Here is a 15,556-nt window from a genome sequence, read left to right as displayed (position 1 = left end):
CCCTTTCAGAGGTTAGAGCTAGAAAATACCTATTTTAAATCTGTGTTTAAAATCATACCTCCAGGGGCGCCTGGGTGGCTCAGTTGGTTAAGCGACTGCCTTTGGCTCAGGTCATGATCCTGGAGTCCCGGGATCGAGTCCCACATCGGGCTCCCTGCTCGGCGGGGAGTCTGCTTCTCCCTCTGACCCTTCCCCCTCTCATGCTCGCTCTCTCTTTCTCTCTCTCAAATAAATAAAATCTTTAAAAAAAAATCATACCTCCAGTTTCAATCAGTCATAAGGTTCTTTCTCTCCCTATCTCAAATTCCATAGTCCCACAGTAATAACCTTGGCTGCCAAATACATCAAATGTTTATTTATTTGCAAATATATATAAATATATATTGCTCAATTTCTGAATAATTATCCCATTATACTACCAAACGATAAGCCTACTAAGTAAAGCTAAAGGTTTCTTTCAATTATTTTGTCTTTAGATTGGTGGTATAAAGTCAAAATACTCTGTTGGATTCGTTTTTCTTTTATGATTGTGATCCCAACGTGACATTTCTAAGATAGTTGTTAGAAGGTTAAATGAATTCATTCTGTGCCTCTTGCTGGAACATAACTTCCACAAGGGTAAGGACTCGCCTCGCCCCCCTGCTGATAGTTTAGCGTTTAGACTCTCCGCAAATATTTATCTGAATGAGTAGGTGAATGCCAGGGTTAAGCTGTGCACTGAAAAGGCTTATGAAGTCGCTTCTGGCAATATCTCACAACTCGGCAGGCTTAGAACAGAGTGTGATACTCCCCAAGGCTTATGGGAGGCGGTGGTGGAAGACTGGGAAAACATATAACCCTAGATGGTGAGCGCGAGGGCTTTGGAGGTATTCAAGAATCGGAGCAGCCAGAGGACTAAGGTACATTGCTGGTTGACGGGCCGTGGTTCGTCCACACCAGGAAGCAAGTTGCGGTCCAAGCTGCGGGCTCCGAGCGTTTTAAGAGCTGAAGGCGGCCCCTCAAAGCATGCACTTTGGACCAGGCTGCCAATTTTAAAAAGAGCGGATTTGGATAGTGATGCTAGGAGGGGAATGCGGGAACCGTGCCCAAGTCAGGGAACTGGAGGCGCAGCGAGTCCCGCGTCCTAGATACCTAGAAGCCACGCTTCCGGGTAAGCCTAACTTCCGGGTCCCGTTCCGGGCCTCCAAACCCACTAGTCAACAAGCTCAGCCCCTGCCGTCCTCTGCAGATGCTGTGCGCTGATTGGCTGCATCTGAAGTCCCGTCCCAGCGCCTCAGCCTTAGGTAACTCCGAGCTCCAACGCCCGCGCCAGCCTCGGGACTCTCCGCTTCGTATTGGACTACCAATTTCCAATCGGAAGGGTTTTTGAACCTCAGTCTTCAAGCGGCGCTGTCCATTGGCGGATAGGATGGGGGCGGGGCCTGGGGTCGTTGCCGGTGCCGCCCGGGTGTAAGGTAAGGGACTAGAGGCAAACCCCGCGACAGAGCGGCCTAGCGTCGACCCTGGCTTCTCTCTCCTCCCCCGCGGGTGAGCCTGCGCGAGACCCCGCGCCCCTTCCCAGCGCCCGCCCAAGTGCGCCTGCGCAGCAACAGCCACCAACCAGTCTGCCCCTTCCCTTCTTCCTCCGCACCTTTTCCCTTCCCCTCCCCCGCCCCCTAGGCCTTTTCGTAGGGTCTCCCCAGCCCTGATCCTTCCCCCACCCCGTCCCCATCCCCGAGGATCCTGGCGCCCCAGCCGCAAGGGCTGCGCCTCCGTGAGCCGCGATGTGCGTCCTCCCAGAGCCTGTGGGCCTTACTGCCCTCACTGCCCTCCGTTTCCTCCACACAGGCCCCCACCACCTTCAGAATGACGCTGGACGTGGGGCCGGAGGATGACCTGCCCGACTGGGTCGCGGCCAAGGAGTTTTACCAGAAGTACGACCCTAAGGACGTCATTGGCAGGTGAGGCTTAAGCCAGGGAAACAGGTCCAGAGAGGTCGGGCCCTAGCCAGAATACAGTGTTCCATCTGAGGGCTGGATAGTTCTGAATGGGAACGAACAGTGGTTAGCGGAGGAACATTTGGTGACTAAACTCTTTCTCTGGGTCAATCCCCATTTCTTCCAAGTTCACTCATTTATGTGTTCAACAAACATAGTTAAAGCAACTATGGTCTGCCAGACACAAAGCTAAACACAGGGAGGGTAGAAGAGATGTTTATGCCTTGGAGGTGAAGTGACTAAAGGAGACACATGAGCGTTCAAGTAGTATCAGGTTGTGGCATGGGGCTCAGAAAACCACAGCTTTCCACAAGGGGTGATATTTGGGTCTTGAAGGATGAGTAGGAGTTCAGCATGCAGAGAATGGCAGGAAGGCCTCACCTGTAGAGACAGTGGCAGGCACACTTACTCATCCAAGGTTTCCTAAGCACATACAGTGTGCTGGGTGCAATGTGCAAGGCACTGGGGATACACGCCCCACATGTTTTCTGTTCTAGAGTTTGTATTCCAGTGGTAGAGACAGACGATAAAACACAAAAACAAGATAAAGGTCATCATCTGCTTGGGTGAGGGAATGAGAGTGATTAACGGGGCTGAGACTTGAAGGATGGGAATGAACAAGATATATTTGGGGCAGAGGGAACAGCACATGCAAAGGCACAGGCAAGAAAGGGCCTATTCAAGCAATAGGCAGAAGATCATGGTGACTATGGGCGCCTGGGTGGCTCAGATGGTTAAGTGTCTGCCTTCGGCTCAGGTCATGATCCCAGAGTCCTGGGATCGAGTCCCGCATCGGGCTCCCTGCTCCTTGGGAGCCTGCTTCTCCCTCTGCTTCTCTCTCTCTCTCTCTCTCTCTCTCCCTCCCTCTCTCTCTCCCTCTGTCTCTCATGAATAAATAAATAAAATCTTTATAAAAAAAAAAAAGATCATGGTGACTAGAACCTAGTAAGCGTGGGACAAGTTGGAGAGGTAAATAGAGGTTAGATTATGTAGGGCCTTATGCCATGATAAAGAATTTTGATTTTATTCTAGTGAAACTGGTGGTTTAAAACAGGGCAGTTAACATGGTCTCATTTATAGTTCTGTAATTTGGAGGCTAAGAACTTAGCCGTTCTGTGCCCCCGTTTCACCATTTAGATTGGGAATAAAAATAGACCCTATCTTGTAGGTTGCTGTGAGGATGGGAAGAATTAGTATGGTAGTCTTAGAACACTTCCTGGCACACGGTAAGTGCTCAACACAAGTGTGTTATTACATTTAAAAAAGATCACTCTGGCTCTTGTGTAGAGAATGGATAGGAGGGGAACAAGAACGGATGTGTAGAGACCAGTTAGGAAGCTGTTGATGGATTCAGGCACGAGATGGTAATGGTTTAGGTTTGAATGGTGGTGGTAGAGATGGGGAGAAGTGGATAGATTGAGGTGATGATTTGAAGAGAGACTGATACAGATTTCCTGAGAGACCGGATATGGGCCATAAGAAGGGAAGGAAACAAGAATAATGTCTAAGGTTTGGGTTTGAGCACCTGAGTACCATTTTCTGAAATGAAGAAGGCCAAGGAGGATCGGACTGCCGGGAGGGCCGAGCAAGTCAAGAGTTCAATTTTGGAGGGGCGCCTGGGTGGCTCAGTTGGTTAAGCGACTGCCTTCGGCTCGGGTCATGATCCTGGAGTCCCGGGATCGAGTCCCACATTGGGCTTCCTGCTCAGCAGGGAGTCTGCTTCTCCCTCTGACCCTCTTCCTTCTCGTGCTCTCTATCTCTCATTCTCTCTCTCTCTCAAATAAATAAATAAAATCTTTAAAAAAAAAAAAAGTTCAATTTTGGAGACGTGAACTTTGAGATCTCCAACTGGAGCTGTCAAGTAGGTACATGTGTCTGCAACTGGAGAGAGAGCTGGACTAGAGCAATAAATTTGGGAGGCATTAGCATATACGTAGTAGCTGGTGAGAAAATACATGGGGAGAAGTGAAGGGCCAAGCTGAGGCCCTGGGGCATGTCACCATTAAGGGGTTACAAAAGGAGGAGTCAGCAAGGGAGACTAAGGAGAGAGCATCTCTGAGTTAGAAATAAAAACACAAAAACAATGTGTTTCTAGAAGGTTGGCATGGTCTGCTGTGATCAGTGCTGCTGAGGCCAGGAAAGCAGAAAGGGCTATGACTATTAGATTTGTTCAGACTCCTTTCAGATGGAGATGTTAAAAAGGCCTTTGGGATCAGGAATTCTGGAAAGGAATCAAGGTTTGAGGCAGTGCAGTAGGAGCCATTTGTACAAATGGTACTTAAATCCCCCGGGACTGGATAGAGGTCATCGGGGGAAAGAGTATCTGGAAAAGAAGAGAGCTGAGATCCAAGTCCTAAGCTGATGCAGGGTTTCAGGACCAGGTGAGGCTAGGAGAGCCCTTAGGGAAGAACAGTGGTTCCACTTCCACGGGGCACAGAAAGATCAGTTTTGGAGAAAGCAGGTCAGGGGATAGGGTCCTTTATCATATCATTCCAGCATTACTGTAGTAGCATCATCCCTGGTCCCTATCTTTTCCCTGTGTTTCTCCTGCACAGTAAGTTACCTGCCCACTCTCACTACATGAATTCCCAGAGTACCAGTTTCTTTACGTATAAAGGTCTGAAGCCTTGAAAGAGCTTGCTGCATTCTAGAAATTGGTGGTAAGTTGTAAGTCACTGAAGCAAAGATTGAATAGCAGGACATAGCCAAAAATGAGGCTGAAAAGAAACTGAGACCATTTGGTAAAGGCCTTGAATAACAGGCGAAGGAACTGGGATTTGACTTCTATCTTACAGGGAATAGGGAGACAGTATGGATAGAAACCAGTTTTGAGTGCCCTCCATAGTTAACTCTATAAGGTTGAAATTATCAGGGCTCACTTAAAAAGAGCACAGTTGCTCCAGGGGTCCTGCTGAGGAATGAGGGAACACAACACTTAGAACTTAGTAGGGCGTTTAAGTTGGAACGTTTTTAAGCCGCGAATGACATAATTGGGGCGGTCATAAGAAGCTCATTCTGGAAGCAGTGCGGCGGATGGGTTGCGGTGGCTGAGGTTGGCAGCAGGGAGATCAGTGGGGAGGCAGTTATGGCTATGGGGGTGGAGTACTAGGAAACAGATTTGAGAAACAGAATGGAGTGGACTGGCTGGTTGTGGTGGATTTTGATGGAGAGGGAAAAGCCAAGAATCATACCAAGATTTCTCGTTTGGGAGTCTGATTGAATGGTATTACCGTTAATGGAGATCAGGGAATTAAAACTGTGTAGTGGCCAAGAGTAAGACAGTAGGAAGTGGTGAGCATTGTAGCAGCTGCGAGGTTCTTGTCCCACTTAAGATAGGAATTCAGAGGGGCGCCTGGGGGTGGCTCAGTCATGCCTTTGGCTCAGGTCATGATCCCAGGGTCCTGGGATCGAGCCCTGCATCAGGCTCTCTGCTCTGCAGGAGGCCTGCTTCTCCCTCTCCCACTCCCCTTGCTTGTGTTCCCTCTCTTGCTGTGTGTCTCTCTCTGTCAAATAAGTAAATCTTTAAAAAAAAAAAAAAGATAGGAATTCAGATTTGAAAAGAACAACTCACTGACCAAACATAACACATCTGTGGGCTGTGTTTGGCTGGAGGGTCAGTGGTTTACATCTCTTGATGGAACCAGAGATGTGGGTGACAGGCATTCTAAGCAAAGGGAGTTGTGTAAGGGCAAGGAAGCCATGAAGGGCGGCCAGGGAACCAGCACAGGAAATGTGGTGTGAGATCTGATCTTGGAGAGATTTGTACTTAGCCTGAGGTACTTGTAGGGTCATAAGGAATTGGTGACAGATTCCAAGCAAGGAAATACCTGTCTAGGACTTTCTCTTCACCATGCCAAATGGGCTTTTCTGCCTCTGCCTCATGTCTTTCGACATCTCTTCAAGATGTTGTTGTCTACATTTTCAGAGCCAACAAAGCGGAAGTCCAGAGACCTTATATCAGCGGGTCACTTGGTGGTTAATTAGTGGCACATATGGGGCCTACACCAAGGTCTCCTGATTCACAGCTTTGGTCTTCCAGTCAATGGTCTGATATTTATTTGGACCCTCTTACACTTGAGGTATTGTAGGAGCACTTTGGGATTTGGATGGCGTAATCAGGGAAGTGTTGAGTAAAATTTGGAGGGAGCCTTAGATCATTTCTTCCTGCTTTCTCCTTGTGGGGTTCCAGGAGGAGGGGCAGGTTCTGGGGCTCAGTGTGGAAAGGACCTGCCTAGGCTTCTCCATGCAGAGAATGGCAGAGATTGGATTCAAACCCAGGACCCCCACCTGTCTTCCCTGTGAGCTTTGTGTTGCACCTTGCTGGGTACCCAGGTTGCTTGCTGAGGCTACTGTGAAGCTACTGTAGGCCAGGGTGAGCCTTGGGAGGCTGCCTTGTTGTTCACAAGGGTCTTCAGAATATGGTGCAGTGGGTATGAGGATGGCAGGGCTCCATTCTGTGTGGAAATGAGAGAGCAGGAGGCCCTGACTCGGGTGTGGTCTGACTCTGGCAGAGGAGTGAGCTCCGTGGTACGCCGTTGTGTTCATCGAGCTACTGGCCAGGAGTTTGCGGTGAAGATCATGGAGGTGACAGCTGAGCGACTGAGTCCTGAACAGCTAGAGGAGGTGCGAGAAGCCACGCGGCGAGAGACGCACATCCTTCGCCAGGTCGCCGGCCACCCCCACATCAGTGAGGCTGCATTCCCTGCTCCTGTTAGCTGACAGCCACCTCCTGGCCCTGCCCACAGCCCAGTTCCCCCAACACTGCCTCCATGCCTCTGCTCCCTTCGCCATGGCTCCACTCCACCTCAAAGTGTGGCCAGCCTTTGGGTCCCTACTGCCTCCTTTTGGTTCTCCTTCCTTCCCAGTAACAGCCCACTGCCACCTCGGGGTGGAAAGCCCCTTTAACATGTATCCGCTCCTTTCCATCTCCGTATCTCTCTGCCTTTCTGCCTCTTTCCCAGTCACTCTCATCGATTCCTACGAGTCTTCTAGCTTCATGTTCCTGGTGTTTGACCTGTGAGTATCTCCCTGCCCTGATCTGAGAAGCTTCCTCCTCCTCCCCCTCCGTGCATGGCCCCAGCCTGACAGCACAGTGGGCTAAGACTACCCTGCTCACACTTTCCTGTGTGCCCGAGGCTCGGGCCCCTCTCCCCAGGTGCCCTGATGAGGCAAGTTCTTCCAGAGTGTTCATGACCAGCCAATTAAAAAGGGTTTTCATGACCCCCTGGGGTCACTGTCCCAGTCCCCCACGGTTATAAGATTGGCAGGGAAGACTGAAGAGCTGACCACTTACCAACAGATTCTCGCTCCCTTGTCTCTTGCTGTTTAACACCCTACGTGGTGTTTGTCTCTGCCCATCAGTTCATTTCCTGGTTAGTCTGAATCCGAGTGTGAGATGTTCTACAATATAACGTAAACCAGTGCAAAGGTACTTCAAAAGAGAATGGTTTAAATAGCAAATATTTAAGAGACCCCTAGAAAAATTTCACCAAGTCTGCATACAGAATGACCCTCTGCAAAAGTTGTGTGGGGGGGGAGGTAGGAAGTGCCTGTCACCTCATCATGCAATTTTGCAGAACAATTATATGCCCCCAAACAACACCTGATTTCAAGGATTGATGTGGAGTTGCAATTATAGACTCAGTTTTTAAAGACAAGATAAAAATAAAGTCCTATTCAACTTTTTTGCTGTTATTAACTGTGAAATTTTGGTCCATGCTCTAAATAGATGCACTTTAAAAGGCCCCTCTTTGAATATAATTAGTCTCAGATAATAATGAGGACCTCCTATAAATTATTGTTCCAAGAAGGCACTTATCTTGCTAACATAGCACCCTCCTGGCAGAGTGCATATATTTTGACTGCCAACCCCCTGGGCCAAACTGCCCCTGGCATCCAGTTCACTCTTGGAGCACTCTAATCGCTCAAGAAAAAACAAAGAGGACTCTCTCTTCACCGGCCTCTTCCGTGGTATTTTCTGTGAGCACTGGCTTATTTTCTCAGCCCCCATGTAAGGTACACCTACCTCCCAACCCCTCCTATCCCTTAGGATGCGGAAGGGAGAGCTGTTTGACTATCTCACAGAGAAGGTGGCCCTCTCAGAAAAGGAAACCAGGTAACGACTGAGCCTGCAGTCCGTGGGGTGATGAGGGGGCGGGGTAGGGAGGGAGAAGCAGAGGAGGAGACTGCGCCTCCCCCAGGTCCATCATGAGGTCTCTGCTGGAAGCAGTGAGCTTTCTCCATGCCAACAACATTGTACACCGAGACCTGAAGCCCGAGAATATTCTCCTAGATGACAATATGCAGATCCGACTTTCAGATTTTGGGTTCTCCTGCCACTTGGAACCTGGCGAGAAGCTTCGAGGTGAGGGGGCTTCGTGCCCTAAGAGGCTTGGGAGGGAAGGAGACCCAGGCCTGAGGCTGGTTAGCTGGGTCTGACAATCAAGTACCCAGGTACCAAGAAAAGGGGAGAAGTCAGTGAGCACTTGCCAGGTACCCTCTGTGTGCAAAGCCTTGGGTGCGTCTCAGAGTGGGTTTCCTGGTCTGGGCGGGGGAGGGGACAGAGACAAGTGTGCAGGTCGTGCTACATAGCAGGCAAGGGACCATGCAAGGGGAAGCCAGGAGGGAGGAGCACCTGATTCAGCTGGAGGGACCCACAGAGGACGGGGCTCCGGAGCTGGGCCTGTCCCCTGAGGAAGATGGGGGAGAGGGGATAACAGGCCTCAGCTGTGTGTTTCGCTTTTGGTGCAGACAGGACCACAGCGTGCTGCTTAGGTGCTAGGAAGAGCCCGCTGTGGCCAGACAGTGGTGCTCAGCTGCTGCACCCAATGTTAATCCATTTGTTGTGACAGAAATATTTTTAGTGCACATGGAAAACTTCACAAAGTTGCTGGACTCCCCAGAGCTGTTAACATCCTACTTTCTCTCCCTCAGTGGCTTTGCGTTGTGCTATTAACAGCTAACGTTCACTGGCACCACACTAAATCTTTATACAGCTGGGTTCTCTAGATCCTCTCGACAACTCTTTTGAGTGTCTGGATCACCATTTTATAAATGGGCTTAAAGAGATAAGGGGACTTGCCCACAGTCAGGTAGCTGGGACTTGAACTTGGACAGTCCGACTCCAGAGCCCATGTTCGTAACCTATGGACTTAACACGTTTGTCTTGCAGATGCTGTGCTTTGTTTCCCTTTGGGCTTCCCCATACACTTTTCCCCGTTCTGGAACCATCTTTGCCCCTGCCCCACACCACCCTTGGCCTTGGCTTTAGGAGTTCAGGTTTCCCTTTAAAGCTCCAGGTTGGGTTAGATCCCCTGCTTTCTCTTCTTGTATCTTCTCCCTTCAGGACACACCTCTTACTCTATTATTTCTTGTTTGCTTTCTGGTAGACAGCATGGTAAGGGCACATCTAATTCACTGGCATCTAGTATGGTGCCTGGTACATGGTGGGCATTCTTAAATACTTTTTATAGGAATGAATTTCCCAGGGGAGTCAGGCCTATTAAGGCCTATTAAGATTTCTTGGAAGTATGCCACAATTCAGCAATTGCTGGGATGGAAGAATTGGTGCCTGAAGTGGTAGAAGCAGCTACAGATAACACACTTGGATCAAGTCGGGGAGGGCTCTGTGCTGCAGGAGCTAGACTTGAGCCTGAGGCCAGATGGGGGGGGGCAGCCAGGGAAAGGTTTTAAATAAGGGGCTTAACCTAGTGTGTGCCTTAAGAAATCCCATATTCCCACTCATTCTCCTTGGGTTTGAGTGGTGATTCCACTACACAGAATAGCGATCATAAGCGGAGGAATCGATTTGGGCAGAAAGAAACAGAAAAGAGTGAAGATTTGTTTTCTGTGTGTATTATGTACATAAAAATGTGACAAAAGGTTGTGTAAGGAGTGGGTGGGTGGGTTAGAGGTGGCAAAAGATATGGTGGGGTAGGACCTTGAAGTCAATCTGAAAATCAGGTTTTCCCAGGAAGGCCTCCAGGAACCTTGGGGCATACTTGAGTTGTTCAGCAGGGATAGGGGCTAGGTCAGCCCTTAGGGGAGGGCGGGCAGGAACAGAATGGGAACACTTAGGGCCCTGGCAGGGTTGAGGCTCCAGCAGAGGTTTGGAGTGAGTTAGCTGGTGGCATCCATCAATCTCAGCCCTCTCTCCCCAGAGTTGTGTGGGACCCCAGGGTACCTAGCACCAGAGATCCTTAAATGCTCCATGGATGAAACCCACCCCGGCTACGGCAAGGAGGTCGACCTGTGAGTTTCTGGTCTCCCTACTTTCTTCCTCCTTTGTGTCCCATCTTTTAACACATCTGCCTGGCACCTAGTCCTGCCTGACTCTGCTCTCTTTCCCAGCTGGGCCTGTGGGGTGATTTTGTTTACACTCCTGGCTGGCTCACCACCATTCTGGCACCGACGCCAGATCCTGATGTTACGCATGATCATGGAGGGCCAATACCAGTTTAGTTCGCCCGAGTGGGATGACCGTTCCAACACCGTCAAAGACCTGGTGAGCTGGGGCCATGAGGGGGCTAGGAAGGAGGTCCAAGAGCTGCCTTTCATGCTCTGGGGTTTCCCCTAGATCTCAAAGCTGCTCCAGGTGGATCCTGAGGAGCGCCTGACAGCTGAGCAAGCCCTCCAGCACCCCTTCTTTGAGCGCTGTGAAGGCAGCCAACCCTGGAACCTCACCCCTCGCCAGCGGTTCCGGGTAAGCCTGAGAGCATCAGGGTCTGGGCCTGCTCCTCTGTCCCGCGATCTTTCTCCTGTGGTGGCTGCTCCACTGGAGCTCACACTGCCCCCCCCCCCCCCCCCCCCCCCGGCCCGCCCCGCCGGCCCCCGCTCTTTCCCCCCGGGGGGCGGCCCCCCCCGGGCCCCCCCCCCCCCCCCCCCCCCCCCCAGGTGGCAGTGTGGACCGTGCTTGCTGCTGGACGAGTGGCCTTAAGCACCCAGCGTGTCCGGCCACTGACCAAGAGCGCACTGCTGAGGGACCCTTACGCACTGCGGCCAGTGCGGCGCCTCATCGACAGCTGTGCCTTCCGGCTCTACGGGCACTGGGTGAAGAAAGGTGAGCAACAGAACCGAGCCGCCCTCTTCCAGCACCAGCCCCCTGGGCCTTTTCCCATCCTGGGCCCTGAAGAGGAGGGGGACTCAGCTGCTATCACTGAGGAGGATGCCATGCTGGCACTGGGCTAGCACTTCGGCCCCGGGGAACCCCAGAGTGCAGGACTCTCCAGGAGGAGGGTTTTTATCATTCCAGCCCTTCTGGGCTTTGGCCTCAGGCCCCCCCTGCCCGGCCAGGCCCACCACTGCTCATACCACCATAAAGACCAGCCGTGTACACCTGTCCCCACCAGCCAGGACTTTGGGATCAGAGCTGAGGGGGAAGGCAGTCGCGCGCAACAGCATGCCTGGCCTTGTCAATGCTGCCTCTGCTGCATTTGCAATAAAATCTGCACGCCGGAGGGAGACAGTGCCTGGTGTCTGGTGTCCAGCTTCGTCAGGGGAGCCCAGAAGGTGCTCGGGAGGCGGGGGGGGGGGGGCGGGGATGGGGCTGCTCTGCCCCCGCCCTTTATTGGGGAAAATGCTGGGGGTCACTTGGTCTTGTTCTTGCCTTTGCCGGAAGGTAGCTGGAAGGGCTGCTCTAGTGTGGTCAACTTGCTGCTGAGCCTTTCCTCGCTGGCCTGGAGCCGCTCCTCCATCAGCTGTTGGAGCTGCCTCAGCTCTTTGTTCATCTGGGTCCTGATGTAGGCTTGCAGGATGGAGACCTGGCCTGCCGGGGGCAGGGAGCAAGGGGCAGGTGAGCAGAGATGCTGTGGGGCTACACAGGTGGCAGGGTAGCTTCAGTTCAGGAAAGGCCAGCTAACCCTTCTGTGGAGAGAGATGGGGGGGACTGGCCAGGCTGGACTCTCTGGGTTGCTGATCAGCAGATAAGTGACTTTAGCAGGTGATTTCATCTTTGCATACCTCGGTTTCCTCCTGTGTACAGTGTAGATAGTGATAGCACCTAGTGCCTAGGCCTGAAGGAAGATTAAATGTAAAATGCTTAAAACAGGGCCTGCCTGGCACCACAGTATTGCCAAATATGTGCCGGCTGTCATTGTTTTTTTTTTAATTTTTTTAAAGATTATTAGAGAGAGAGAGAGTGTGCGCGCACATGCATATACGAGCAGGAGGGACAGAAGGAGAGGGAGAGAGAATCTCAAGCAGACTCCGTGAGCTGTGAGCTCGTGACCTGAGCTGAAACCAAGCATTGGCTGCTTAACCCACTGCGCCACCCAGGTGCCCCCGTCATCGGTTTTATAATGATCCTTTCCTGGAGCTCCTGCCTCACCCCCAGCAGCTGCACTCTTATTACCTGTTTGTCACCTTGGACTTCTGCATAAGGAATCATTTGGAGAAAGGACACTGTACCTAAAACAGACCTGAAGTCCTGATATGGTCTAAACCCTTCATTTTATGCCTGCCCAAAGTCACAGGGGACCCTAACCCATCCTCACTTGGCTCTGGCTCTGGCTCTGGCTCTGGCGGGACCGCTGTTTCTGGTTCCTCCTGCGGGGTGACTGCCTGCTCCTTCGCCTCCTCGCCGCCTTTCTCTGCAGGCCGGAAGCAGGAGGAGGCTTCAGCCCCAGCCCCAGCCCCAGCCCCAGCCCCAGCCCCAGCCCCAGCCTTCTCCCTTACCTGTCTCATCTTCTTGCCAGAGCTTGGGTGGCTGTAGCCCCACGTAAGTCAAAGATAGATCCAGCCGCACCTGGGAAGGGGGAGGAGGAGAGAGGCTGAGAGGAGGACATCTGCAGTGAGTGAACTGGGGAGATGAAAAGTGGCCTTCATACCTGGGGTGTGAAGACATATTTGTAGAGCTTGAAGTGGCGGAAGTAGGTGTTGACCACATAATCTGCCAGGGCCAGCAGCTGTTCCTCCCTAAAGAGGTTGATACTGAAGGGGGGCCGCTGTGGGGATGAGTGGGAGTTAGACGGCTGACCACCTCCAGGCACCCTGACCTTTTCTCCAAGTGCCCAGCCGTTTAGGAGCAGGGATTACCCCCTGCAGCCTTCAGAGGAAGATGAGGGTGATGAGTGTGAGAGAGGACAGGAGACGGGGCTAGACCTTCTCTGTGGGATACTGAAGACCCCGTTTCAGGGGAACTGACCTTGACTCCGTGGCAAAAAAGGACACTGGTGAAGTAGCGGTAACACTCCTCCACGTTGCCCAAGGGGGTTGCTGGGAGGGAAAGCAAGATGTGACAAGGGAGTCCCCTCCCAGATAATCATTCATTTCACTCACTCACCAGCTACTTATTGAGCATGAGCCTCGGAAATTAACAGATCTAAGTTTTAAGTCCTTACTCGTTTCATTAACTCACTCAACAGATAGTACCGCAATGCACTGTTCTAGGCACTGAACAAGACAGACGAGGTCCTGCCCTTAAGTGACATACAATAAAACAAGAAAGACATGATTTCAGCTCTTGTTAAACATTCTGCAGGAGGGCGCCTGGGTGGCTCAGTTGGTTAAGCGACTGCCTTCGGCTCAGGTCATGATCCTGGAGTCCCGGGATCGAGTCCCGCATCGGGCTCCCTGCTCAGCGGGGAGTCTGCTTCTCCCTCTGACCCTCTTCCCTCTCGTGCTCTCTATCTCTCATTCTCTCTCTCTCAAATAAATAAATAAAATCTTTAAAAAAAAAAAAAAACATTCTGCAGGAAATCAGTTCCAGGAATGAAGTGGGAGGTGGAGGAGGAGCTATTTTATTGAGCACTGTCTTTATATTTACGTATATTAGCTACAGTATTCCTCAGAACAATCTCAGAGTTGGTGCTGTCACCACACAAATTGTCACACACAAGTTACGGTGTGGGTGTCATTACAATAGTGCTTGTAATGACAGAACAAAGATTCCCGGTGGTAATCCATTACTGCTTCCTGCAGTCACTTGTGCCATCCCAGCTTCCACTGTCCCCTGGGCTCAAATCCTTTGGTAGCCGCCACCTCTCACCAACACAGGCCTTGTGAAGATCTTGGAGCAGGGCACAAACTGTCGATGTCTGTTCCAGTGAGAAGCCATGCTGGCGGCAGAAGAGGAGTGCGTGGGAGAAGAGGTCCAGGGTGATGGCATCCCGCAGGCTTTGCTCAGGATAGCTTAGCCCCAAGAGCTCAGCTAGCACCCTTGGGAGGGAAGACAGGAAGGCAGGCCTGAGCCAGCCCCACTTTACCACCCCACACTGGTGCACCACGTGCTCTGGAGCCGGGCATTCATGCCTTCCCCACCCAGCCCCCTCAGCCTTCCCCAGGAGCCAGCGCTTTTGCTCTTCCCTGTCCCACCCCCATACTCCCTCATCTCCTCAGTGTTGGCTGTCTTCTCCAGCCTGTGCATGGAATGGATGTCCAGGTACTTCCTGTCATAAGAAAAGAGGAGAAAAGGTGTTTGTGGCCATCAGGCATTAGTCTCATGAGAAGGCTGTGATGGCTAGAGCACTGGACTGGGAACCAGGAGACCTGAGTTTGAGGGTTAGCCCTCTCTGGGCAAGTCACTTCCTCTCTGGGTGTAACTTTCTCCATCTTTAAATAAGGGATATGGCTTAAAAGAACTCTTACGATCCTCTTCATTTATAAAGCTGAGGATTAGGAAACTTGAGTTCTTGTCTCTGCCACTCGCCCTGTGGCTTCAGTGTCTCCCTTTATACAGCGCTCCATAGCAGTTGATACTGCATTTACATCCTTAGTCTTCTTCCCAACCTCCCTCTTTGGACTGGGGAGGCAGGAAACCCCAAGATTCTTCACACTCACCACATGCAGATACGGGGCTGGGGCAACGGGGGCTGCGGAAAGAAAACGGAATGGGCAGGCGGAGCTGTGCCGTCCCGGGCCCCAGCCCCTGACCCGTTCGGAATCTCCAGCTGGCCTGAGAACCCGCTAACTTGCCTTCTCATTTTAAGGATTATGTACGAGCAACACTGGCAGGCCAGGCTTCAAAAGGCCCTAAGTACTATTCATGAGCATTTAACAATCGGAGTCACACACCCCAGCCTCTTCACCAAGGCACCCAGGAAATGTCTTGAACGTTAATAAACATAACGACGGGTGACGCCCTGCCGCGCAGCCCTTTTATAAACATTCATGAGCGGACCACTCTGTCCCATCCTCACCGGGAACAAGTTGGCTGCAGGATCTTCATCCGCTTCTATCGAGGCCGCGGTTCTGGACTCGGTCCGCACACCTGTTACCATCCGCGTGACGGACCCATCCACTGAGCTAAGGTCCTCCTGGGGTTCCCGCTGCAGTTCTGAGGGCTGTTCAAGCTCCGACTGTATCTTCAGTGCCATGAATTGGCTGGACTTCTGGCGGATCATCTCCTCGCTCTTCCTAGCCGCGGCTCACCACAGGCTGTGTCCCGCCCGAGTCCTGGGAATGCCGGTTCTCGAGCCTCGACTGTCAAGTCCTCCCTCCAGCGACGCCTCAGCCAATCTACGCCGCAGAGAGGCCTCGTGCAGCCAATCCGCAGGGAGCGTCTCCCTCCGTCTCAACGGCGACCGTTGCTAAGGGAGCTCGTGGAGGAGGGAGGGAGCAAGTGTAGGACGTTCGCCAATCAGTGA

At 51.9% G+C, this 15,556-nt stretch overlaps 2 protein-coding genes across 4 annotated transcripts; one reads left to right on the top strand and one right to left on the bottom strand.

The window, feature by feature from the left end:
* The first annotated feature begins 1,305 nt into the window (after positions 1 to 1,305).
* On the top strand, positions 1,306 to 11,435 carry PHKG2 (phosphorylase kinase catalytic subunit gamma 2). 2 transcript variants are annotated; one of them, XM_025854056.2, is made up of 10 exons: positions 1,306 to 1,454; positions 1,828 to 1,940; positions 6,488 to 6,663; positions 6,938 to 6,992; positions 8,026 to 8,091; positions 8,177 to 8,340; positions 10,136 to 10,226; positions 10,326 to 10,479; positions 10,552 to 10,677; positions 10,869 to 11,435. In XM_025854056.2, exons 2-10 carry the CDS (start codon positions 1,846 to 1,848, stop codon positions 11,160 to 11,162), a joined length of 1,221 nt encoding a protein of 406 aa, XP_025709841.1. In that variant the 5' UTR covers positions 1,306 to 1,454; positions 1,828 to 1,845; the 3' UTR covers positions 11,163 to 11,435. The 2 variants fall into 2 exon arrangements, with proteins under 2 accessions (XP_025709841.1, XP_025709840.1); XM_025854055.2 differs by having other exon boundaries at positions 1,399 to 1,527.
* A 95-nt stretch (positions 11,436 to 11,530) lies between these two features.
* CFAP119 (cilia and flagella associated protein 119) lies at positions 11,531 to 15,527 on the bottom strand. Of its 2 annotated transcripts, XM_025854057.2 has the most exons (9): positions 15,110 to 15,527; positions 14,751 to 14,782; positions 14,294 to 14,359; positions 13,960 to 14,129; positions 13,117 to 13,187; positions 12,800 to 12,916; positions 12,648 to 12,717; positions 12,467 to 12,562; positions 11,531 to 11,739 (listed from the first exon to the last, which is right to left on the bottom strand). In XM_025854057.2, exons 1-9 carry the CDS (start codon positions 15,311 to 15,313, stop codon positions 11,561 to 11,563), a joined length of 1,005 nt encoding a protein of 334 aa, XP_025709842.2. In that variant the 5' UTR covers positions 15,314 to 15,527; the 3' UTR covers positions 11,531 to 11,560. The 2 variants fall into 2 exon arrangements, with proteins under 2 accessions (XP_025709842.2, XP_073744261.1); XM_073888160.1 differs by lacking the exon at positions 12,467 to 12,562.
* Positions 15,528 to 15,556: the final 29 nt, after the last annotated feature.

The sequence above is a fragment of the Callorhinus ursinus genome, unplaced genomic scaffold, assembly GCF_003265705.2.
Source record: "Callorhinus ursinus isolate GAN/ISIS: 27379988/994484 unplaced genomic scaffold, GSC_fseal_2.0 scaffold87, whole genome shotgun sequence".
Lineage (NCBI taxonomy): Eukaryota > Metazoa > Chordata > Mammalia > Carnivora > Otariidae > Callorhinus > Callorhinus ursinus.
This window is presented reverse-complemented; position numbering and strand designations above follow the sequence as displayed.